The sequence below is a fragment of the Pristis pectinata genome, chromosome 9, assembly GCF_009764475.1.
Source record: "Pristis pectinata isolate sPriPec2 chromosome 9, sPriPec2.1.pri, whole genome shotgun sequence".
NCBI classification, from domain to species: Eukaryota; Metazoa; Chordata; class Chondrichthyes; order Rhinopristiformes; family Pristidae; genus Pristis; species Pristis pectinata.
Genome location: NC_067413.1, coordinates 75404675 through 75431600, shown reverse-complemented (window position 1 = coordinate 75431600; position 26926 = coordinate 75404675). Strand labels below are relative to the sequence as shown.

Genomic DNA, 26926 nt, shown 5'->3' with positions numbered 1-26926 from the left:
TATGGGTAAACCTAGTAATTTCTAGGATAGGGACATGTTTGGCACAGCTTTGTGGACCGAAGGACCTGAATTGCGCTGTAGTTTTTCTATGTTTCTATGTCTATGTTTCTATCTCAGCCACTCCTGGGTCTACAGCTTCCCCCTCAGCCAGTCCAGAATTCCTTCTTGGACACTTCCAAGATTTCTGACCTTTCAGAGTCTCTGACTTCCATCATGAACACTCCAAGGCTCAAGTCTCCCTCTTGGCCACTCTTGGGATCACTGACCACCTTGTTCATTCCAGGATCTCTAGCCTCCCTCTCAGCTGCTCCTGAGGCATACTGTCTGTCCCCACACTCCACCACCAATCCCACACCTATGGTTCACAGGTTCCTCCAGGTAATTAAAGTTGCAGCTTTTGTTTGAAAAAATAAATAAAATTTCTTTGGTGTTCTGTTTTTCAACTCAGTGGCTGGGAATTTTCACTTAGCTCAGAGAAAGGCCCTCACTGTGGCTCTGGAGCACAGGATTCCTGTGCTCCAAAGTCAGTTAGGATTTGGCACTTACCAAATGGCTGTTGTGGCATCCAGAAGATTTTTTTATAAAATCACAGCTCCCATGTAGAAAGGGCAAGGCAACAGGCAAGTTGATCAAACAGACTCTCACAAACATAAAGCAGGAAATAAAAAGCAGTGAATTTAGATTTGGACAAATGCGAGATTAAAGGGGAAACGTCAAACCACAAACTTCAAAATAAAGATAGGTCTGGATTTTACATCTAACCAGCTACTTCTGAGACTTCAGAACTCTTTTCCTCATGGATGATGGAAGCTGAATCTTTGAATATTTTTATGGTAAATAGATTGCTGATAAGCAAGGGGGTGAAAAGTTACCTTGAGTTGACAGGAATGAGGAGGTTACAATCAGATTGGACATGATCTTCGTACATAGTGGAGCAAATTTGAGGGGCTGAGTGGCTCTCTGTTTGTATGGCCCTTGAACTCATTCCTGTCCAGTGAAGTGAATGGGAAAGCACTCCATGTGCAACTTCAGTGAAATTCCCCTCTGTTACCTGTGAGTAAATTCCACAGCTTCCCCTTCCCAAGCATTGGAGCTCTGACAGTTCCCCAACAACAATTCGCTGACTGCAGCTTCTTGGTTTCAGAAGCGATGATGTCATCAGTTAAACGGGGAAATTTTGGCAAACTCCGACAATTTCACATCAGAGGTTTCAGAAGCATCTGTGAGGGAGGTAGAGACCGCAGAAGTGGAAGTGGTTTGGATGATCCACCCCATTACAGTGGAGGCTTGAATGTACATAACCTGCAATTTCTCCAGTATCACAATTTGGGACAGACTTTACAGGCCCTCTCTGGATTACGAACACCCGACTTATAGACACCCCGTATATACAAACAAGCTCCATAAATACTACTAAATTCAAATGAAAACCAGCCTTGAGGGGAAAAAAGAACCTGTTTACATGCAAGCTCCTCGCAGTAATCAGACATCATTGTCTCTTAAGAACACAGGCTGCCAGTTCACCGTAGGAAGTCACTTAAGACAGTTGCTTTGAAAATTGACAAGCAACCACTTTTATTGATATTTATGCCGCGATACTCTATTAAACAATGTAACATCCACTGATACTGCAAGCCCATCAAAACTAGCCATTGAGCCGAGGACATCCTGATTCCATACCATTACAACTTGGCAGGGGAAGACAATATACATATATATGTTCATGTTAACTGGCGCTCATCAACACCATTCATTACAATACTGTGGGGGTATGCTTACCATATCGAGTGATTTTCCAGCTTATGGACAAAATTGACTTATGGATGTCTGTAAATGTCTGTTAGTAACCTGAAGACGACCTGTATTAGTACATAAAGACTACCAGGTTGAGGCACCAGAGGGCGACAAATGCTTGATGAACTTTAGTTCAGAAGGGCAACATGTCTTATAGAAAGTGATTCATACAGCCATTACACATTCTGATATTCTTGCATTCCACTACAAACATCTGAAGGCACTAATTAAGAGACCATGTGAAAGCTGCATCCACAGATGCCTATAAGGTTTCCTACGAACAGATTATACGATTCTGTTTTTAGTATCAATATAAATACATGCATTGTACAAAATATTATAGTGGTTAGGTGGCTGAGTGAGAAGAATGGCATTTTGTGCTTCACATGGAATATATGCAGGGGATCTTTGACTCTCTTTTGAATTCATCAAATTGTACAGGTCCATCCATGACTGGTAAGTGTAGCTCCTACATAGTACTTTTGGAGACAAGGTCCAATCTTCACAATGTCTCTCATTGTGTGGCACTTTCTTCATGCTGAATGGGATCAATCTCACTATTCAAAACTGGGTATCTGTGAAGCACTGTAGGCCATTGGCAGCAGTAGAATTGTATTCTACCTCAATATGCAACTTTATGGACTAACATATCCTTTACACAAGGACTGAACTTTGGTGTAACAAAGAGAGAAAAAGATGACAGGAGGAGCATCACTGGTGAAGGTAATGCAAAAGAGCAACATGCATGCTAAACAATGGAAGATAAGATATCTTTATTAGTCATTTGTACATCGAAACACACGGTGAAATGCATCTTTTGCGTAGAGTGTTCTGGGGGCAGTCCACAAATGTCGCCACGCTTCCAGCGCCAACATAGTATGCCCACAACTTCCTAACCCGTACATCTTTGGAATGTGGGAGGAAACCGGAGCACCTGCAGGAAACCCATGCAGACACACTGGGAGAACGTACAAACTCCTTACAGACAGCAGCCAGAATTGAACCCGGATCGCTGGTGCCGTAATAGCGTTACACTAACCGCTAAAATGGACAAAGTGATCAACCGATAGTACAGATCAAACCTCTGCAGCCCTGGATTATTCTTTGTGAATGGTGGTGAACAGTGAAGAGTTTATAGTGAGAGGAAATCCATGAATACCTTCATCTTTCCTGATGATGGGACCAACAATCGAATGTCAGATTTTAAGTCTGAAACATTTACAACCATCACTGATGTTTAGGTTGGGTTCCTCCATGACCTTTTGCCTCCAGACTTCATTACAGTCTCACAATCAGAACCAGGTTTATTATTACTGATATATGTTGTGAAATTTGTTGTTTTGCGGCAGCAGCACAGTGCAAGACATAAAGAGATTAAAATTTGTATAAGTTACAAAATAAATAGTGCGAAAGAGGGATAATGAGGTAGTGTTCACGAGTTCATGGATGTTCAGAAATCTGATGGTGGAGGAGAAGAAGCTTTTCCTGAATCATTGAGTGTGAGTCTTCAGGCTCCTGTACCTCCTCCCCGATCGTAGTAACCTGAAGAGGGCGTGTCCCGGGTGGTGAGGGTCCTTAATGATGGATGCTGCCTTCATGATGCACCACCTCTTGAAGATATCCTCGATGGTGGGGAGGGTTGTCCCCATGATGGAGCTAGCTGAGCCTATAACCCTCTGCAGCCTCTTGTGATCCTGTGCAGTTGCACCTCCATACCATGCGGTGATGTAATCAGTCAGAATGCTCTCCATCATACATCTACGGAAATTAGCAAGAGTCTTTGGTGACATACCAAATCTCCTCAAACTCCTAATGAAGTAGAGCTGCTGGTGTGCCTTCTTCATGATTGCCTCAATGTATTGGGCCCAAGACAGATCCTTTGAGATGTTGACGCCCAAGAACTTGAAGCTGCTCACCCTTTCCACCACTGACCCCTTAATGAAGACTGGTGTGTGTTCTCCTGACTTCCCCTTCCTGAAGTCCACAATCAATTCCTTGGTCTTGCTGACGTTGATTGTGAGGTGGTTGTTGTGACACCACTCAACCAGCTGATCTATCTCACTTCTGTATGCCTCCTCATCGCTATTGAGATTCTGCCAAAAACAGTGGTGTCACCAGCGTACTTATAGAAGACATTTGAGCTGTGCCTAGCCACACAGTCATGAGTGTAGAGAGAGTAGAGCAGTGAGCTAAGTACGCATCCTTGAGGTGTGCCTGGGTTGATTGTCAGCGAGGAGGAAATGTTACTGCCAATCCGCACTGACTGTGGTCTCCCGATAAGGGGTCAAGGATCCAGATGTTAGGAATTCACAACAAGGTTCCCACCGTAATTAGTGAGTTATTGTGATTTGATGCACATTGAATTTATCTCAGACAAACCTTCCTCTGAGCATCCCAGAGACATGCTCATTTCTTACCCTTTTCTTCATATGTGCTCCATTACTGTTTCCTCCGCAACACTTTTTTCCCCTGGGAAAATGTGTCACGAGCCTTGGGAATGTCCTATGTAGCCCCGGCGCCAGTTTAGGCTTCCTGTTGAAATAGAACTGAGGCCCTGGACTAGTGGAGCATGGAAACCCCACCACAGAGCATGGCATAAATTCCCCTGTCTGTCGTCACAGCAGCTGATCATCTGGGAAGTGGGGGTAGGTGCGGTTGGTGCTTTCATTTCTGGAAATCAGTGTAACGTGGGAGTGAATAATGTTACCGGGGAATTCTTTAACTTTAAAAAATGTAACAATCCTCACATCCGAATCTTCTGCTCCAGACATGTAATACTTTCTTTTTCACAACTGGTTCAGCTGTTTTAACGGCTTTTTTAATTTTCATTAAATCCAACAGCTCAGCTTGAGAATTCCTTTTGAGAATTGTCATCCTACCAATTGCTGTGATAAGGCCTTTCTAAGATAAAAAGTTTAGGGATACATGCAAATGGCGTGTCAGTATATTGGTCTCACTGGAAGGGAGTAGGTCTTGAAGTGGGTCAAAAGTTAATGCACTCAAAGTGACAGCACAGTGAGCAGTTCCTCTTTCGCATTTAACCTGAAGGTGTCAAGCTGTATGCAAACAAGTTGGTAATTCCAATTTGACAGTAGTTTATTGAGATTGATTTCAGCAGGACTTTTTAAAATGTAACTCAGTGTGTACTGGTTTCCCAGTTTATTGGAATTTACCAGTGTAAGGGCTTGAGTTGACGGTTAAATCCGTCGATGGGCGCTGCAACCATGGGATGTGGAAGGCTCCCTTCGCAGAACTTGTGGTCACAGCTGGCTTCTAGAAGACCGTGAAGTGAACTTCTTTTAAAATAAAAGGTTGGGTCAAGGTTTGTGAAATTAGCAGCGTAGTTTCCAAGCTTTGAAAGTAACCGCTGTTCTTTGCAGCTCTCCACACCCACTTTCTCGCCTTCTCTGTGACACTGCACACCCGGAGGAGGACTGGTATAAACACCAGCATTGGGGACAGCTGGTTCCATCTGCTAATCTGACCTCCCAACAATCCCACCTGACACTATCTGCGAATCAACCCCTCTTCACCTGGATCCACACATCGTTTTGCCAACTCTTGCCCCACCCCTCCCCTCCCCTCTTTTCCGGGTTCAATTCCCGCCACTATCTGTAAGGAGTTTGCACGTTCTCCCCATGACTGCGCGGGTTTCCTCCGGGTACTCCGGTTTCCTCCCACATTCCAAAGGCGTACGGGTTAGGGAGTCGTGGGCATGCTATGTTGGCACCAGAAGCATGGTGACACTTGCAGGCTGCCCCCAGAATGCTCTACGCAAAAGATGCATTTCACTATGTGTTTCAATGTACATGTGACTAGTAAAGATCTTATCTATCTTATCTTATCTTATTTACTTTCTACTCTTTCAGTCCAGATGATGCGTCTAGACCCCGAAACCTCGATTGTCCATTTCCCTCCACAGATGCTGCCTGACCCACTGAGTTCCTCCAGCAGATTGTTTTTTGCTCCAGATTCCAGCAGCTGCAGTCACTTGTGTCTCCTCGGGAACAGCTGTGGCTGCTTCTTGCATAGTTTCAGATACTGGGGTGGGGAGTAGGCAGTGGAAGGGGGTCAGTAGAATGTTATGCCTCATTGAAGACCATTCCATTCACTTGAGGTCTGGGAGCAGAAGATGACATTCTTCTCCACTGTCTCTGAACTCCACAATGTCTCAGATGGATGGAGAATGCTATGGCAGGACTGCAAGGGCATACTTTACACTTTAGCTGCTAAAATCATGACAACCCTTGACTAAAACAGAAAATGCTGAGCAGTGAAGAGAAAAATAATTAAGGTTTCTGGTCAATGATTCTTCAACTGGGAAAAACTGGAAGTAAAATTAGTTTTCAGTTCCAGAGAAATGGGAGAAGCGCAGAAAGGACAAAAGGAAAGTTCTGTGACAGAGTGGAGACCAGGAGAGGGTGATGATTGAGGTGGCTGTAAGAAAATAGTGAAGCTCATTAATAGGGAAGGGGTATCTCTGGGAGAGGTGTAAAAAGAAGAATATGAGTGAAGTCTGAAATTAGCAGAACATTGTGCTGGATATGGGATGGGATGGATGATTATCTTAATTTTGAGGCTATATCTGCAACTTCTGCAGTATTTTGCATTTGAACTGCACGCAACATCATTCCAGTTCTCAGGCAGAGACATCTTATAGGACTTCAAAATGAGATGCTCACAAGTGCATTAAGTTGGTGACAAAAGCCGCTTTTGTCATGGGAGTACAATGGTATTGACTTTTCCTGTAATTAAGGTCATTAAAAATGAATGGGATCTATGGTTTGCTCCTCTTGCTAACTCCCTACAGGTGCAAGGAGTTACTAACGGTGTACATGTGGTGATTTAAGGCATTCCCAGATCATGCAGGAATGTTCAATAACCACCTAGACTTCTGCTCCATCAAATATGTCACTGAATTGCAACCACAAAAAGATCTTCAGAGAGCTGGGCATTTGATTTCCAGGTAGCAGTCTGATGCATGTATTCTTCAGCTGTCTACCCACCCTGAACTCTTTGTACTCATAGCGAAATATCATAAGCTACCAATTGTGGCACCTTCCGTAGATGTCATTTCGCTTTTGATTTTATTCTGGTAAATAAAATCTCTTAAATTTGAATCACTTAATATTACTTTTCATTTTCAACAAATGTGGGTTATTAGGGTTACTAATTTATACATCTTTACTGCTTATGGCTAAGATAGAAGTTGTTAAATGTCTTCTGATTCATGTGGGGTTGAATTTAAGTTTTTGGATGCTTGTGGATATACTACTTCCCGCTATTTGTTCATTTCATGTTTGTATCCCTTTGTCAGAAGCCTTCTTTCAGTAGTGACATTGTCAGTTCTATTCCCTGTAAACCAACTTGGAACAGGTTATTGAAAATGCCTGTAAACAAAGTGATGGAACTGAAAATAAATCATATAACAGTAACTCGTAGCATGAATGCACACACTGTCATGGGTCTTTATTAGCAATGAAAGCTTGAGGCATATGTTTGTCATGGGAACCAGTCCTTTATTAACATGATGATGGTGTCTCCCAGGAGGAGAACATTCTGAGGTAGAAGTTATAATCTGCAGTACTGAAAGCATTATCTGGTGTAATTCAGAAAGGTGAATCAAATCAGTTGTAGTACTTTTACCTTTGAATTGGAATTGTTTGGGTTCGAGCTCCATGCTCAAGATTTGAATGTGTAATCCATGTTGACAGTAGTAAGGGGGTGTTACATTGTTTGGATGCAGTCTTTTGAATGAGATGCTTAAAACTTAAGCCCTGTCTTTTATTTCAAGGGAACAAAGTCATTAATTGAAGCCAAAAAGAGGAGTTATCCTCGCATCCTAACTACAGTTTACCCCTCAACCAATATTCCTGTATTAGATTATCTCATTATTCATTCTCAATATTGAAATGGGACATTTCTATGCATTAAAAAAAATAGAACGTTGGAAACTCTCAGCAGGACAGACAGCATCTGTGGAAAGAGAAACAGTTAATGTTTCAGGTCTGGGATCCTGCATCAGAATTGGGAAAGAGAGACAAATGAGTTCATTATAGGTGGCAAAGAAGGTGGAGAGGGAGTGGGTGGATGAAAAGGAATATCTCTGATAACATGAGAGCAGATGTCTTAATGTAGCAGTTAAAGTGAGATTAAGCTTCTTTATGTAATGCATTACTAATGATAAGGCTGCGGAACACACCTAGCAGGCCAGACTAAACAGAAAAAGGAGAAACTAAGTTAAATTATGGCAGGCAGAAATGTCCAGTTCTGATACAGACAGAAAGAAAGAGAGTTACCTAGAGTTGGGGGATTCAATATTAATATCAGTCCTGCAGGCTGCAATGTGCCCAGACCGAAGATTAGGTGTTGTTCCTCAACTCAAACTACCATCTGTCTTATTTCATTCCACTATGTAGCAATTGATCTTTTAAGAGGTAGAAATTATATGGAACTCAAACACAAGATCACACAAACCGCTATGCATGATGAAAGTTCGGATTGTCACAACTCCAATTTCACATGCTTTGCACTTAGATATTAGGCTAGACAATCCTGAAGTCAGCCCATTCCAAACACATCTCCTTCAGTTATCCTTCACCCGCATCCATAACATGAACACAGTAGAACTGACACCAGATAATTGAATAAATAAAAAAACTTACAAAGATTAATTCCTGGATCTTGCCTAAATTGGAATCAAAGTTTGGCTGACAAAACTGTCACTGGACATTGGTAGGCCTTTAAAATGGATATGTTACAGTTTGAATACATTTTCACGAAGGAGAAGAGAAGGGAAAGTAAGGTCAGAGCTCCTCACGTGACCAAACTGATAAGAGTAATAAAGAGCACATGACTGATGTCCCATAATTAACACAAGCAATCTAGGCTGCTTGTAGAAAGTTCAGAGAGGAAGGAAGTAAGAAGCAAAAAGAGAGCATGAAAGAAAGAGTGACATCAAGCACAAAAGGGAACTCAAAAATATTCTTTAGGCATTTGAACAGGAAAGGGGTTGGGAGGAAATTGATGGGGCTGACCAGAAACCAAAAAAGAAATCTGTTCATGAAAGCAGAGGGCGTGGCATAAATTGGTACTTTATAGCAGTCTTCATCAAGGAAGAAGATGAGATTCTGGGTGGTCTAAAGATTGATAAAGATGAGATATTAGAAAGGGTAGATGCACTTAAAGTGGCACAAAACCTGGTGGTGTTATGAACCATGACAAAGAGAGTAATAGACTGTAAGAAGCCCTAGACAGGCTGATGGAATGGGAGAGTAGATGACAGATAAATACTATGCTGAGAAATGTGAAAAGATAGGTTTTGATAGGAACTATAAACTAGAGAGCATAATTCTAAAGGGTGAAAGAGAGAGAGATGGGTTCTTGTGCATGGTTGGTTGAAAGTGGCAGGACAGTATGAGAAAATGGTTAAATAAAAATTATATCTCATGTGAAGCTGTTAGACATTCTTGAATGCCATCTCTATAGTAATAGCCATCCTGCCTGTCCCCTCAAGCATTAGACCACATTATCAAAGAGTTTCACCTGAATTTTCTCAATGCATGAAATAATCCCACAGCACCTGATCTAAAAAGGTCTTGAAATTGTACCCTTGACAGTGTCTTTAGCCACTGTCATGAATACACTCAGCGACTGAACCTCCACAACCCTCTTGGATGGAGAATTCCACAGATGCACTACCCTTTGGGTGAAGGAGTTTTTCATCTCAGTCTTGAATGGTTAACTCCTTGTTTTGAGACCGTGACCCCGGTTCTGGATATGCCAGCCGGGGGAATCATTATCCCCGACTCTACCCTGTCATGCCTGTAAGAATTCTGTGTGTTTCAATGAGGTCACCTTTCCTTCTTCAAAACTCTGTAGAATATTGACCCACTATGCTGAATCTCTCTCACTGGACAAAAAACCCATCCAAGGAATCAATTCAATCTCTCATCATTGAAAAAATAATTAGCTTTTCTATTTTTTGTACCCAAATGGATGACCTCACCTTTTTCCACATTATATTCCCTTTACTGTGTCCTTGCCCATTATTTAGTCCTATAACCTCCTAAAGCCTCTCTGCATTTTTCTCGCAAACCTTTGTTACACTCCTATTGTGAATATACTCTTTCTTAGGTAGGGAACCCAGACCTGCATAGAATATTTCCGTGTGGGCTTATCTGGACCTTTTATAATTGCAGTAAAATCCCTTTATTTTTGTATCCAAATTTCTTGCAATGAAGGCCAATGTACCCTTTGCCTTCTGGATTGCTTGCTGCACCTGCATGTTAACTTCCAATGATTTGTGTTCAAGGACTCTTGGGTGAACACCAAGACCCTTCAATCTCTCATCATTTAAAACATAATTAGCCTTTCTATTTTTTGTACCCAAATGGATGACCTCACCTTTTTCCACATTATATTCCCTTTACTATGTCCTCACCCATTATTTAGTCCTATAACCTCCTAAAGCCTCTCTGCATTTTTCTCACAACCCAGCTTTAGATCATCACCAGACATGGATATATCTCACTTGACCCCCGTCCAAATCATTGCTATTGATTGTAGGCAGTTGGCAACCAGCAGCAATCGCTGAGGCACTCCACATGTTATAGTCTCCCAACCAGAAAATGATGTGTTTATTCTACTCTATGTTTTGTGTCTGTTAACCAATCACCAATCTAAGTCAGCATCTCAAATTCAATGAGGTCCAATCTTATCCAATAACCTCTTGTGTGGCATCTTATCAATGCCTTCTGAAACTGCAAATACATCGCATCTACTGGTTCCTCCTTATCTATTCTACTAGTTACAACCTCAAAAAACTTTTAATACATTTATCAACCATGATTTCCTTTTCATAAATTCATGTTGATTCAACCTCATCCTATTATTATTTTCCTAGTGCATTGTTAACACTTCCTTAGTACATCACTTTATATTTACATTATTATTCCAAAAACTGACGAGACAGATTGATGAAGATAGAGCAGTGGATGTGGTATATGTCAAGGCATTTGACAAGGTTCCCCATGAAAGGCTCATCCAGAAGGTCATGAGGTATGGGATCCATGGAAAATTGGCTGTGTGTATTTGGAATTGGCTTGCTCACAGAAGGTAGAGTGTGGTTGTAGAAGGGGTGTATTTGACCTGGAGGTCAGTGACTAGTGGTGTTCTGCAGCGATCTGTTCTGGGACCCCTGCTCTTTGTGATTTTTGTAAATGACTTGGATGAAGAGGTGGAAGCGTGGCTTGGTAAGTTTGCAGACAACACGAAGGTTGGTGGTGTAGCATTTAGTGCAGAAGGTTGTCGTAGGTTGCAATGGGATATTGACAGGATGCAGAGCTGGGCAGAGAAGTGGCAGATGGAGTTCAATCCAGAGAAGTGTGAAGTGAAGTGCTTTGGAAGATGTAACTTGAAGGCAGAGTACATGGTTAATGACAGGACTCTTAGCAGTGTGGAGGAACTGAGAGATCTTGGGGTTCTAGTACATAGATCCCTCAAAGCTGCCACACAAATTGTTAGGGTGGTTAAAAAGGTGTATGGTGTGCTGGCCTTCATTAGCCAGGGGATTGAGTTCAAGAGCAAAGAGGTAATGTTGCAGCTCTATAGGACCCTGGATAGACCATATCTGGAATACTTTGTTCAGTTCTGGGCACCACATTATAGAAAGGATGTGGAAGCTTTGGAGGGGGTGCAAGAATGCTGCCTGGATTGGAGAACATGTCTTATGAGGAGAGGTTGAGCAAGTTAGGCCTTTTCTCCTTGGAGAGACGGCGATTAAGAGGAGGCTTGATAGAGGTATGTAAGATTATGAGAGGCATAGACCAGACTGGGACAGCCGCATCTTTTTCCCCAGGGCAGTAATGGCCAATACTAGAGGTCACCTGTTTAAGGTGCGTGGAGGAAAGTTCAGGACGATGTCAGAGGTAGGTTTTTTACATAAAGAGTGGTCGGTGCCTGGAATGCACTGCCGGGGAGTCGGTGGGGGGGGGGGGGGGGGTTGGTGGGTGGTAGGAGCTGATATGATAGGGTCATTTAGGAGACTCTAAGATAGGCACATGGGTGAAAGAAAAATAGAGCGTTATGGAAGGTGAAGTAGAGAAGGTGATAGATTGAATGTAGATAAGGTTTATGTAGGTCAGAACAACATTGTGGGCCAAAGAGCCCATACTGTGCTGTACTGTTCTATGTTCTATGATATCAAACTAACTGTTCCTTTATTTTGTCTCTCTCCTTTCTTAAGTAATGGGGTTACATTTCCTACTTGCCAATCTTTGGAAACTACTGAAGAATCGATGGAGCTATGAAAGATAACAACCAGTGCATCACCATCTACATTGCCACCTCTTTCAAAGTGTCAGATGCAGGTCATCAGGTCCTGGAGATCAATCACCTCAGTCTCATTCATTTCTCTGAAATGTTTTTAAATTTATGTATGCTTATTTCCTTCAGCTCTGCATCTGCACTAGACTCTGCTAGTTCCAGTGGCAAATCCTTTGTAGGAATATCTACCTGCTCTTACTGGTTCCTGGTGAGACACTGGATAACCTGGGCAACTTCTCTCAGCGCACATATCAATGAGGAAATTTCTCTTCACCTTTGAAGTACCATTGCAGCCTTTGGTCAATTAAGGAAAAGAATATTTGAAGATCAGAAAAAAATGAGAAACTGTTCAAACTATGGTGTCTACACTTCAGAACCGACCTCCGTAGTTGCGGTGCTGTGTGCAGATGGCAGTTTTGTTTATGTATGCTCATTCCTTATTCTCAGGAGCCACCTCTCAGCAAGGTAGATATTGGTGATTAAATTCACCACCACCTTCTATGCCTTTGGAAAAGGTACTTGAAGAGCAAGACCTGTGACCTGCACAAGTCATGTCTTCTGCAGCTGTGATTCCTGCCCTTCTATCTTGCTTCTGAGCCTAGACTAGCTACAGCAGGCAACCTCACAAACGTGGAAAAATACCAACACTGTCTCCACAAAATCCTCCAAATTCATAAGAAGGCTTAGCAAACCAACATAAGTGACCTTGTACATCAACATTGGTAATTGGTTTCTTATTGTCATATGTACCAAGATACAGTGAAAGGTTTTGTCTGCATGCCATCCAGACAGATCATTCTATACATAAGTACATTGAGGTGGTACAAAAAGGAAAAACAGAATGCAGAAAATAACATTACAGTTACACAGTAAATGCAGTGCAGGTAGACAAATAAATTGCAAACACCATGACAAGGTAGATTAAGCAATCAAGAGTTCATCTTTAGTGTTTCTGAGATCTGTTCAAGAGTCTGATAACAGTGGGATGAAGCTGTCCTTGATCCTGGTGGTATGTGTTGTCAAACTTTTGTATCTTCTGTCTGATGGGAGGGGGGAAGAAGAGAGAATGACCAGGATGGGAGGGGTGCTCAATTATGTTGGCTTGCTTTTCCAAGGCAGTGGGAAGTGTAGACAGAGTCAATGAAGAGGAGGCTGGTTTACTGATGGACTGGGCTGTGTTCACAACTCTCTGCAATTTCTTATGGTCATGGGCAGAGCAGTTGCCATACCAAGTTTGTGATGCATCCAGATAGGATGCTTTCCATGGTGAATAAGAATAGGATGCTTTTCTATGGTGCATCTGTGAAAATCGGTGAGTCATTGGGGACATACTGAATTTCCTTAGTCTTCTGAGGAATTAGAGGTGCTGGCATGCTTTCTTGGACTGTCGTGTCAACTTGGCTGGACCAGGACAAATTGTAGTGATATTTTCACTAAGGAACTTAAACCTCTCACCATCTCCACTCAGCACCATTAACACAGACAAGAGCGTGTACTCTGCCCCACTTCCTAAAGTCAATGACCAGCTCTTTTGTTTAGCCCCTAGTTACTACCAGTTGGCTGTGGTTAGACTATGTGGCTGCATGCCTGATACTGCAAACTCCCAAAGCAAATATTGTATTCCAAGCAAAAAGATTCAAGAATGTGGGCAAAGGTTCCTCGAAGAACTGCAACATCCACACAGACACTAGGAACCTCTAGCCCATGACCACTCCAAGTGGAGAAGGACCATTCAGAATGGTATTGGGAACTTAAAGGCCATGCATTGGGTACACAAGGAGGCCCTGTGAAAGCAGCAGAAAGAGTGCAACACCTCTCAAACTACCCGCCCACTGTCCTGTCAGTCACCTTGTACCCCATCTGTGTATCACAGGTGGACCTGCTTAGCCACCTCAAAACCTACAAAACTGAAGAGGAAGAAAGTCATCCTCAATTCTGAGGGACTACCTAAGAAGAAGGTGGGTTTGACATTGTCTGTCCATTCTCCTGTTTGTTATAATGGGAGTTTGCCTGCTCTCTGCTAGTTGGTGTGGGAGGGTTTGCCTGCTCTCTGCTAGTTGGTGTGGGAGAGTTTGCCTGCTCTCTGCTAGTTGGTGTGGGAGAGTCTGTTTGTACTCTGCTTGATACCTTGTAAGTACTTGGTTGCCCTGCAATGGTAGCTGTGAATAATGCTGAAACTACAGTCTCTGCTGGTGATTGTGGGTCGTGCTGAGCCTCTCTCCACTGGTGGCACTGGAGGGCCCTCTGCAGCGCTGTGGGCAGTGCTTGACAGACCCCTTCTGGTACCTGTGTTGGTGCTGGTGCTCCTTCATCTGGTGGCTGTGGGTGTTGGTGCAAATGCTGCTGTATGTGGCTGTCGGTGTTGATGGATCATTGCTAGTGGCAATGTCACCACAGCTCCTGCTGGTGGCTATGGATGGTGCTAAAAAACACTACGCTTGCTGTGGTAGGTGATCGAACTGAACCTGCTGGTGGCTGCAGATCATTGATGGTTGTGCTGGACCCACCCACTGCTAGTGGCTGTGGAAAGTGCTGGAGCTGCCCCCTGCTGGTGTGGGTGGGTGGGACCGGAGCTGCCCCCTGCTGGTGGGGGTGGGCGGGGCCGGAGCTGCCCCCTGCTGGTGGGGGTGGGCGGGGCCGGATCTGCTGGTGTGGGCGGGGCTGGAGCCGCTCTTGCTGGTGGGAGGGGCTGCGCCTTCCTGTTGTGTGTCAGGTGTCGGTTGCCTGCTGTGTCGTCGCTGTTTGTTGTCTCCGTCCGAATGGCGTTTGTGAAGAAGCAGCAGCGCCGTAAGGAGAGGTGAGCGTCGGCTGGGCCGGGAGCTGCCGGTTGGTGCAGCTTTACACCAGCCGCCGGGCCGGGAACTAGGCCCGCCGCCGGGGCCGAGCAGACTCCGGCCGGTCAGCAGGCACCGGAGGGCGGTCCCGGGCCGGGCACTGCCTGGGATCCGGCCTCCTGCGTCGTCGTAACCGGCTGGCTCGGAGCCGGTAACGAGCTGGCAGCTGGGCCCTGCTGTCGGCTTCCTGTCGCAAATCCTCGCAGGGGGACTGGTAGTCGTTTAACTTTTAATCCCCGAGGTTTAGCCTTTCATCACTGGAGCTGTCTGTTTCTGGTGGTTGGAGCGTTCAGACTTGGGTCAACTCTCTCCAGGTTTGTAATCTGTTCCCTGTGTTTACTGCAGCTTTTTGGTCTGGAGCTCACATCCTTACCACATGGTTGCAATTGGAAATGACTTCACGGAACTTGTTCAAAGACTGCTATTGTGATGTTATGGTTTGCAGATTGAAATTTGTTGTTTCTATCAGTTTTTCGAAAAGGCATCCGCACATTATTTTCTAAACCACGCACCTTGTGGTGGACGTGGCAGGAACAGCCAACCCAACTTTTTTTTAGTTCCCATGAAGTACTTTCTCTAGTATCTATTATGTTTTTTATTGGACTTTGAACAAGACCAAAACTCTGTGGTCTGATGATCTCGGGTGTATGAGTAGATGTGCCACAGTGGGGCAGAACAGTTCTCATCTTTTGTTTGTTCATACATGTGATTATGGGGGCTGCTGGTAAAGTTTAATGCCCATCTGTGAATGCCGTTTGGAAAGTGATGCTTATCCAGACAATTAGGAAGAGAGAAATAGGATTTCGATCCAGATTATTTAAGAGTGGTGATCTATATGTCCGATCCAGGCAGGTGTGTAATCTGAAGGGGAAATTGAAGGTGGATTCTATTGTGTGTAGCCCTTGTTCCTTGAGGTGGTAGAAGTCATGTTTGGGAAGACCTGACGAAGAAGCCTTGGGAAGTTGCTGCTTTGAATCTACAGCAATGGGAGGTCAGTGGCAAAGCTTCCAGCATCTGCAGTCTCTTGTGTCTCCAATAGCAAAGGGATTGATTGGCAACCACCCACTGAAAAATCAAGTGGCTTCTTCTGTCAAGCTTCTTGAGTGTTGTTGGAGCTATACTCATCCCTGCAGTGGCCAATGTTCCATCACACTACTTACATGGCTTTTTACTATGTGCAAAATACTCAAGGAAATCAGGGAGTACAGAATAGCTTGCCTTTGATTTGTTCTTTTATCGATGTGGTATGTGTGTGGCTACCCCATTTAAGTTTCTCAACATCAGTGACATCAAGATGTTGGTAGTGAAACAATTCAGTGATGATACAGCCACTAAATGTCAATGGGACCTGATTAGAATCTCTTATTGGAGATGGTCATTTCCCTGAACTTGTTTGGAGAAAATATTTCATGCCATCCTTTAGCCCAAGCCTGACTCTTACCTAGATCCTGCTAATAGGAGCCAGAATGGTTCATTATGTGAGGAGATGTGAAAGGAAGTGAACACGGCAATCATCAGTGAATATCCTTGCTTCTAACCTCTTATGGAGGAAAAGATGAAACAGCTGTAAAATAGTTGGACCAGTCCTGGAGGGCAATGTTTGCTAGTGCTATTGGATAAGGTTAAAAGCAAAATGGCGGGGGGTGGGGGGTGGTGGTGGTGCTTGAAACTACAGGGAGACAGAGGAAACAAGGATAGAAATAAAGGACAGGGGTAAAGCAAAAGTGGAAGGACGAGAAATCAAAGGTGAGAAACAAACTGGCCACAGAGCAATAATGCAAAAGGGACTAAAAATGTTAAAAGGATGGGCCTAAAGGCTTTGTATCTTAGTGTGCAGATCATTTGCAATAAGTTGGGTGAATTAGTTGTGCAAATAGATGTATATTGGTTTGATATAATTGGGATTACAGAGGGATGACTGTAGGGAGAACTAGCATGAGAACTGAACATTCAAAGGTATTTGGTATGTAGGAACGACAGGCGAAAAGGAAAAAGGTGGGGCAGCACTGCCAGTTATAGATGCCATAGAGGGGAATGATATTACCTCAGATGATATGGAATCTGTATTAGAGCTAAGAAATACCAAGGGACAGAAAATGCTAGTGGCAGTTCTATGCAGACCTCCCGATAGTGGTGATGTTAGGGATGGCATTAACCAGAAAGTTAGAGACATGTACAAAAATGGTACAACTGTAATCATGGGTTACTTCAGTCTACGCAGATAGGGCTAACCAGATTAGTAACAATACTGTGGAGCAGGAATTCCTGGAGCGTATGTGGAATGACTCTCTGGACCAACATATCGAGGAACCAACTTGAGAGCAGCCCACCCTAGACTGGTTTTTGTGTAATGAGAAATGATTAATTAGCAGTCTTGTTCTGTGATGCCCCTTGGGAAGGAGAGAATATAATATGGTAGAATTCTTGAAGGAGCATTACATAGTTGATTATGAGACTATAGGGTTCTAAATCTAAACAATGGAAACAATGATGGGATGAGGTGAGAGCTGGCTAAAATAGATTGTGGAACTTTACTTATAGGGTTGATGATGGATTGCCAATGGCAAACATTTAAAGAGTGCATTGATGAACTGTAACAATCGTTTGTTCCTGTCTGGCAGAAAAACAAAATGTGACGGGTGGCTCAACTGTGGCTAACGGGAAATTAGGGATATTGTAGATCTAAGGAGGGGACATAAATTGGCCCAAAAAGGAGCCTGGAAACTGGGAAAAGCTTAGAATGGAATAAAGGAGACCCCAAGGATTAATTAAGGGTTGGGGGGAGGGAATAAGAATATGAAAATGACCCTACAGGCAGCATAACAACTGACTCCAATAGCTTCTATGTGAAGAGAAAAAGATTAATGAAGGCAAGTCTAGACACCTTGGTCGGAACTGGGGTAATTTGTAATGGGGAACTAAGAAATGGCAGAGCAGTTAAATATATACTTCACTTCTCTCTTCACAAAGAAGTGCAGAAATAACTTCCCAGAAATAGTAGGGAATCTAATGAGGGGGAGATGCTGATGAAAATCGGGTAGTAAAATGGCATTAAGGAACTCAGTGAGATTGAAGACTGATAACTCCCCAGATTATATGAATCCCAGAGTACTTGAGGATATGGCCCTAGAAATATTGGATGCATATCTGGTCATTTTCCAACATTCTTTGGACTCTGTATCAATTCCTGCTGATTGGCCAGTAGCTAATATAACCTCACTATTTAAAAAAGGAGAAAAAGAGTAAATGGGGAACTACAAACTGGTTAGTCTGACATCCTAATGGGGAAAATGTCGATGTCCATTATTATAGACATAATGGCCGAGCATATAGATAGCAGTGACAGGATTGGCCAAAGTCAGTGTGGAATTACAAAAGGAAATTGTGTTTGACAACTTGCTGGTAGTGAGTAGGGAGAACCAATGGATGTGTTGCATTTGGACTTGCAAAAGCCAATGTGAGATAGTGCAAAATTAAAGCATGTAACTTGGTAATATACTGACAGGGATGGAGAACTGGTTGGCAGACAGGAAACAAAAGAGGAGGAATAAACATGTCCTTTTCCAAGTGGAAGGCAGTGACTATTCATAACATACATTAGAGATTTAGATGAGGGAATTAAATGTAGTATCTGCAAGTTTGTGGGCATACAGCTGGGTAGGGCTGTGAGGAGGATGCATGGAGGTTCCTGTGTAATTTGGACAGCTTGAGTGAATGAACAAGTGCATGGGAGATGTAGTGTAATATGGATAAAGTGAGGTTACCCACTTTGCTTTGCAGATAATAACCTGCCATCAATAGATGAGGAAAGGAGGAGGTGTAACAAGACCTCGTACACCAGTCAATGAAAGTAAGATTGCAGGTGTGGCAGGCAGTTAAGAAGTCCTGCTCTCATACTGAGATGAATTAAGTACTGGCACAGGGATATCTTACTGCAATTGCATAGGTTTTTGGTCTTCAGTTTTCTTCTTATCTGAGCAAAGATGTTATTGCTATGGAGGGAGTGCAGCAAAGGTTCACCAGACGGAGTTCTGGGATGACATAATTGGTATGATGAAAAGAGATCAGGATGATTGGGTGTATTTGCTACAGTTTAGAAAAATGAGGGGTGACCTTGTTGAAACATGGGTCGTAGAAACATAGTAAACAAAGTTATAGAAAATAGCAGTAGCACCAGGCTGTTGGTGCAAGAAGGGTGTTCCTGATCCTGGCAAAGTTAAGATCCAGGGGTCACAGCCTGAGGATATGGGGTAGGCCATTTAGGACTGAGATGCGAAATTTCTTCACCCAAAATGTGGTGAACCAGTGGAATTCTTGGACATAAAAGGCAGTTGAGATCAAATCATGAAATGTATATTCAAGAAGTAGTTATATTTCTAAAGGACAAGCATTCAAGGGATATGTAACGAAAGCAGAAACGGCATACTAAATTTGGATGAACAGCCATGATAATATTGAATGGCAGAGTAGACTCAAGGGGCTGAATGGCCTAATGCTATTCTTATTTTCTATATTTTTTTACTATATTTCTATGAGGAACTTTTACAGCAGTGTCTTGGGGCTGAAATTGACCTATAACAGCCACAGCCATCTTCCATTGTACAAGGTATGTGCAGAGTCTTCCTTCTGAATCTCATTGATTTTAATCTTAAAATATCAAACACGCAGCTAGATGTGACCATCATGTTGTGGTGCTAACTTTTATTTCGGTTCCTTTGTCTATGTTTGGATCAGGGCTTTGTGGTGTGGAGCTGAGTAGTCCTAGCAAACGGAGCATTGGAGCTGCATATTGGTGGGAAAGTGCTACTTGACAGTACTGTTAGAAATTTCTTCCAGTTCTTTGATTTGAAAATAGACCGATGGGGCAGAAAGTGGTTGGATTGGTGGTGTCTTGCCTTTTGACAACAGAATATACAAGACAATCTTACACTTTGGATAAATGCCAGTGTTGATCAGAGATGTGTCAGGTTTTGGAGTAAAAGTCTTGGGTATTCAGTCAGGATATCGATGGAGTCCTTAGCCTTTGCATTATCCAGTGATGTAAGCTGTTAATTAATACTAAATTTATTGAAGATTTTTTGTGGGACTGCTTAACTCTGAACGTGGCTTGTTCCTTTCAACAAATAGCTTGCATGTAGTCTTGTGTTGTAGCAAATAGGCGCACACTGGATTGCACTGAAGTGTGGGCCCATCTGTGTGAGCATTAATATCCATGCAGCATAACCTGGTCTCCAGTCGTTTTGGCCCCCTTGACATTGGTCCATGTGGTAGCTGGTGTGCACCATGAAGTTTGGGACCTGCAATGTCAGGACCTTCATGAATAATTCCAATGACAAATTTCAGGAACTCAGACACTTTGACATCAATATTATTGTACTGAGTGAGACATGATGGGTAGGAGATGGCCAGGTTAAGAACAAGGCTGAGTACATCTCTTGGAGGAACAAACTGGAAGAGAAGTGCAGTCTTCATGGAGTGAGGATCACCACCAAGGATAGGCAAGTCTGTCATCTCAGCTACTGAGGGGTCTCCCTGCCGCATGCCATCATTATAGGTTACTGCACGGTCCTCCTCAACTGCCTCTACCCAGTGACCAAAGAGCTGCTCCCCAAATAGATTCTGTCCATTTAGAGGCAGGGGGATGTGATCTTCATTCAGCAACAACTTCAAGGAAAATAGTCTTTTTCAACCTCACTAACTCCATCAGTGGCTATGAAAAGTCCTTTTCAAATTTGGTTGCCCACAGAAATCCATCCCCATCTTATGTTTGTTCCATGGTAACATGCAAGCCCTGATATTAATCAATGGGTATACTGCAGAACCAATCTCAGTGAAGATTGCTCTACATCAAACAAGTCTACATCATGGTGTCAACCCTTTCTCAGACTTTCTCACAAAGTTGCACCTCGCTGCCAACAAATTTCTCGTGTCAGTGGAGTTAATCATCAGAACCAATGGGAAGCTGTTAACTGCACTCTAGAACCAAGCTAACTTAGATGTCGGTAATCAAGCTGCAGTATGCACTTGTGTTTGCTCACTCTCAGGCTGTGCTCCAAACTTTGAGTTCTTTCACAGAAGCATATGAGAGGATTGGCCTTGCACTCAACATTTGTAAGACCAAGTTCCTCAACCAACCTGCACCCACTGCACCACACTGCCCTCCAACATTAAAGATTCATAATGAGACCCTGTAAAACATGGACTGCATCCCTTTCTCAGGCTCCACTTCTTGATGAAGGCAGACATTGAAGATGAAATTCACCACTACTTCATTGTGTCAGCACAGCCTTTGGTCAGTTGAGGAAAAGGGCACTTGAAGTTCGAGACCTCAGACCTGGCACAAGCTGATTGTTTACTAGGCAGCAGTGATCCTGCCCTCCTCTTTGCATCTGAGGCATGGACTACTTACAACTAGGAATGGAAAAAAATGTCACCAGTGCTATGTCTACAAAGTGCTCCAAATTCATTGAAGGCATAATCAAGACCTCTCACAGGTCAAGATCATCCAGCACTGAGGCCACGATTACACACAGTCAGCTACATTGTGCAGGCCACATGTTGGCACCAGACTCCCGAAACAATCACTCTATTCTGATTCTGCCATGGGAAGAGATTCCCAAACAACAGAGGTAAAGATTGAAGGATCATCTTATAAATTACGCACCCAACAGGCATCTGCTGCCCTACCTGGAGAAGAGTCTGCATTCCTACATTAGCCACTTGAGAACCCACAATACAGGAGTGGCAGCAAGTCATTCTCGATATCGTGGGACTGTCTAAAAAGTAGTTGCAGCTTCATTGATTCAAAATCTCATTTCTGGTGCTTTTCCTGGCATGATTTTCTGCAGTTCAGTGAAAGAGGGATTTGTATTTTTTTTGCATCTTGAACATCCCTTTCAGAACAAAGTATTTTACAGCCAGTGAAGTATTTTTGAATTCTTATCGCTGTAATGTAGGAAATGGGGCCAATCTGCACAAAGCAATGAGTTAATGATGTGGTGATCTGGTTGTGATGTTTTTGGGGAGGGGGTGTTGGAAAGTATTGACCAGGGCACCAGGTAGATTTCTCTGCACCATGAATCTTTTACATCTACCTAAGAGAGCAGATGGTACCTTGTCTTAACATCTTGTCTGCCTCTGATAGTGCAGGGCACAATACTGTATCAGAACATCTGCTCAGATTTCTTTGCACAAGACTGTGGAATGGGACATGGTCCAAGGAGCTGGTAGTCTGGTTTGTTGCTGGGGTTAGAGTGAATGCTCTGCTGGCCCACAAGGGTGCAGATTGTGGTGGAGTGCAGCTTTGCTGCTGCTGATAAGCCGTCATGTCTTCTTGAGTGTCTGGTTTTCATCTGCAGGATCTTTTTCTGCAACGATCCCATTTAGCCACCTTACTGAAATAGTAATACAAGTTTGTTTCTAGGATTTAGTCCCCATAAAGACTATGTGATGGTTATTTTTCTGAATACTCTCATGATGAAGCATCCACAACAGGTTGGTGAGGAAGAAACAGCAGATATATCCCATGAGCTAGTTCTCCTACCAGCTGACACAGGCTCAGCTTGGTCTTGGTTTCCCTTGCTACCCTGGTCTCAGCTGAAGGGGTGACCTGGGTTATATTCAGAGTTAGAAACAGAAAATCATCAAATTGCTCTTCATTGCTATCCAATAAATTCTTAAAGTGCATTCCATTGCTGAGGATGGGTTTGTTGTTACCCTGTGGTTAAATAATTTTCTAAAGCTCATTGTTACTGTTCTCTGTTGAATAACAGGTTTGCCAAGTTGGAGAAGGTAACTGCTGCCATTTAGTAGACAACCAGAAAATGCTGAAAACACTCAGCTGGTCTGGCAGCATCTATGGAAAGAGAAATGAAGTCAAAGCTGCAGGTCATTGATCTGTTTCTCTTTCCACAGATACTGTTCAACTTGCTGGGTGTTTCCAGAGTTTTATGTTTCTCTTTTGATTTTCAGTGTCTGCAGTTTTGATTTTCATTTTGTCATTTAGTGTTTGTATATATTTAGGAACGGAGAAAGCTGTTTCAAACTGTTTCTTCAAACAAATAGGTGCAAGCTGTAAGATTGTAATTCAATAGTACCTGGTTGATATCCAACCAAGAATTATTTGTAATCAGAATCCGAGTATTGAATTGCAGCTTTTACTTTGCAGGTCTTCATTTAGTGAGGCAGGCAGTATATCTTTTGCGACCCCATGCCATTATGAACTTGATTTGTTCTGCATCCAGGTGCAAGGCTATTTTGGTAGTTACCCTGAACCTGAGCCAATTTGATCTCAGTCTCGCTTTTGCTTTCACTCAACTTTACATCTCCTTTTTCCTCAGTGTGGAAACTATAGACCTGTGAAGCGCTGTTAAAAAGACAATTATTGTGGAATATCAAATGTTGAATTTGGATAAGGCATTGAATGAAGTGGCTGTTATCAAGGTCATTCATGGAAATTGATTATGGTAAAAGTTATCTTTCTCTTCTCCTTCTAGTCTTTGACCATATTGCATCTTCCAGCAGTTATCCATGTAGTCCAGCTGAATATGCTGCATTTGCGTGTTTTATTTTGTTTTTATCTTTGGAGTACTAGCCAGAGAATTGCCTGCAATGGATTTCTTTGTCCAGGGCAGAACCCCTGATTTTAAACTGGCTCTCTGATTTTAAAATGCTCATCCTTGATTTCAAATACCAAGATCCACTCCATCTGCCTTTCATCCCTCTTCTGTAGTCTCTTCCACCACTACAACCCATCAAGGTATTTGTGCTCCTGTAGTTCAAGCCTGTAGCTCATTCCTCAAATTTAGTCACTGTCAAAATTCTCTGCCTCTTTATTCCTTAAAGCACACCTATATCACCCAAGCTTTTGCTGTTTGGTGTCAAGATTAGTGTGGAGATTTCAGGATACAACTTTAGCACATTTTTTGGATGTTGAATGTGCTATTTAACTGAAAGTTTTTGCTGGCCTGGTTAAAAATGAATTGTCTTTAAAACTCTCACCATTGTTTTAAGTTCTGTAACCTCCAGGTCTCTGTCCCTCTCCAAAATATTCATTTTTCCAACTTTGGCCTATCATACCCAGATTTAGTTGTTCCACCATTGACAGCTGTGCCTTTATCTGCCATGATCCTCAGATCCAGAATTCACTTTCTAACCCTGCTCCTTCTTCCCCTTTTATATTTCTTTGTTATGATGTTTGTCAGGACATAGTTTTTTCACTAAACTCCTAATTGACTATCCTAATATCTTCTTGTGTGGCTCAGTGTCAATTTTTGTGTCATTGTTTTGATTGATCAATGGATTGTTTTGCTGTCTTAAAGGTACTTTATAAATATGTTTTTGTTATTCACTGGCCTAGTGTGAATTTTATCCATGCATGTCCACTGGAACTATGTAGTTGTGAATAGTTTTTATTTTTTTCAATCTGTATCCATCAGTATGTACTTACATTTTTGCGTTTTGTTTTAAATGCATTAAAAACAAAAGTGAGAGAGCCTGTCAGGGATTTCAATTTCCCTTTGGCATTTTTTCAACAGTGCTGTAAAATATGGCTGCGGAACATAAACTATATCGTAGGCAGTGTTGCAGTTATATCAAGTTCTTTGGGAAGCTATGATATTACTTGTGATTTGCAGCATAGTGTCATAAGAAATAATTTGAAGTTGAGAAGCAAAACTATTGGAAACCAGACAAATAGTACATTGTAAAATAGACAGTATAGTTAAATATACTGTCATCTCCATATTACTTTGTGCTAAGAATGAGACTGTAAATCATGTTTTTGGGCAGGTGCTATGTATTGCTGAATGCACACGATACTATCAGATAAAATTCCTCTTAATAGCCTCCTTTTGGGGAACCCAGTTTATGGAATGTCTTGAAAATATTTGTCAATGTGAAGGAATAAGAAACATAATTCAAGTTCCAAGGTAGTTAGTTAGAACCATTTCTAAATTGCATTCCACTACGTAGTTTTGAAGCCATGTTATTTTTTAGGATGTGTACACTTTACCGAAGCTGCATCTTGCTCCATTGATTTTCTCCATAGAAATATATCATATAGGCAACCCCCATGTTACAGCTGTTCAGCTATCAGAAATTCACCCTTAGAGTTAACAAATCACTACCCAAAAAATTGAGATATGAAACAAAATTTGTTCTCATGGAATTTACATGAGACAGAAAAATAACCACAACATTTTTTTTTCAACTTGTGTTTATTGATGCATGTACAGATAATGAAGCTTTGTGTTATGGAAAATTGTGACATGGACCATTTTGTAGGAAAGCAACCCCCCCCCCCCCCCCCCCCCCCGGTAACGTGAGGGTCGCCAATACAATTGTGGTTCTCAATGTCTAATTGTCTATAGTCACGTAACTTGTAAAGGAGCTTAATCTATCTTTTTCAACATTTAAAATCATATGGCGCAACAGCAGGCCATTCTGACCGTTGCACTTGTGCCTCTCATTGAATCGAGGGCTGCCTCAGAAGAAGACTGTTTAAATGAGTTCCACAATTATCAGTGCCCTTTTGAGTTTTTCCGGTGAGTGATCTCTCCTTTCTTGGGTCATTGCCGGTCAGAGCAATCAGCTGTATACATTCCAACTGCATGATCTGCTTAAGCTTTAAGGCAGGCAAACTGCAATACTTTTGAGTACTACAGTAAAGCAACAACGTGAGCCTGATGTCTGCCATATTCATTGACCTGGATTCCAGACGTAGAAGACCTTGCCTGATTTGCTTCATACTAGACCTTTGCTTCTTTCTCTGACCCATTCCATCTCATGCTGGCTGCTAGGCCAGTACCCCAAGCATTTGGCATGCAAGACCAGTCTGATGAAATCTGGCTTCTCACTCAGTTCTGGATAAGCTCCAGTGGTTCCTTGGTGAAATGTTGCTTTTGATCCATTCCTACCTGGGAATGTACACTCACTCCCTTGTAGCTTAAGTTATAAATTCATACCCAGGCTTAGGCTAAGCCAGTAGTAAAAATGAATTCAAACTAAACACATAGACTTTAAACTCTCATGACTGATTTCTTTCTTGTTGCTTTCATTTTGAACTTTAGAGTCATAGATGTAGCATGGAAACAGGCCCTTTGGCACACAGAGTCTATGCCAACCATTGAGCACCCATTATACCCTGACCCATTTTATTCTCCCAACATTCCCATCATCACTAGATTCTATCACTCATCTGCATTGTGGCAAATTAAACTACCAATCCTCGTATCTTTAGGATAAGGGAGGAAACCCATGTGGTCATGGGGAGAACATGCAAATTCCACACGGACAGCACCCAGAGTCAGGATTCAACTTGGATCACTGGAGTTACAAGGCAGGAGCTGTGCTACTGTGCTGTCCTTTGACTTTTATCCAGCCAGGATGCCACACTGTCTTGGTCTAATGGCCTCAACCTTGTTTCTAGGGAGATGCTGTTACTTTTATCAGTATTCTTCCACATTGTACTTTTGAATTCAACTTCCTGTAAATTGAAGTTCTTACAGTTTTGCTTATTTGCACATGCTGCTTTCCCCCTTTCTATCGCTGATCTTTAATTTTTCTCTCACCAGGGTCAGTAATCACCTCTAACGCATTAACTCCATTTTTTGTGAAAGTAAAAGGTAAATTTGGTAAGCAGTAATATTTATGATTTTGCAAGAAGAGTGGAATGTGCTTAAGAGGATGCTGAAAACGTAACAAAAATGCAAATGAATAATTGAAAAGAGAAGAAATCAAATGTAGGTAGTAAATAAATCGGGTGGCAGGGGGGAGAGTGGATGACAAACGGGATGAATTAACTGTGAGCCAGGCAAACTTCTCATGATTAAATGGGTCCATGAAGTTACTATCACAATACTGTTAGTGTGGAATTCCCAGTGTTCAGTGGCCATCTCTTAGTTTGCCTGCTCTTGCTCCAAAATACCATATCTGGCCTCTTGCATCTGGTTCTCTCGATGTTAAGTAAGAGA

The 26926-nt window shown here is 42.5% G+C and overlaps 1 protein-coding gene across 2 annotated transcripts in view; it reads left to right on the top strand.

The window, feature by feature from the left end:
* Positions 1 to 14801: 14801 nt before the first annotated feature.
* Positions 14802 to 26926, top strand: part of nsmaf (neutral sphingomyelinase (N-SMase) activation associated factor) — a 96928-nt gene continuing 84803 nt past the window's right edge. For both annotated transcript variants that reach the window (XM_052023748.1, XM_052023749.1), the window contains exon 1: positions 14802 to 14917. In XM_052023748.1, the coding sequence (XP_051879708.1) occupies positions 14880 to 14917 (38 nt within the window). In that variant the 5' untranslated portion in view covers positions 14802 to 14879. The remainder of the gene's footprint in view (positions 14918 to 26926) is intronic.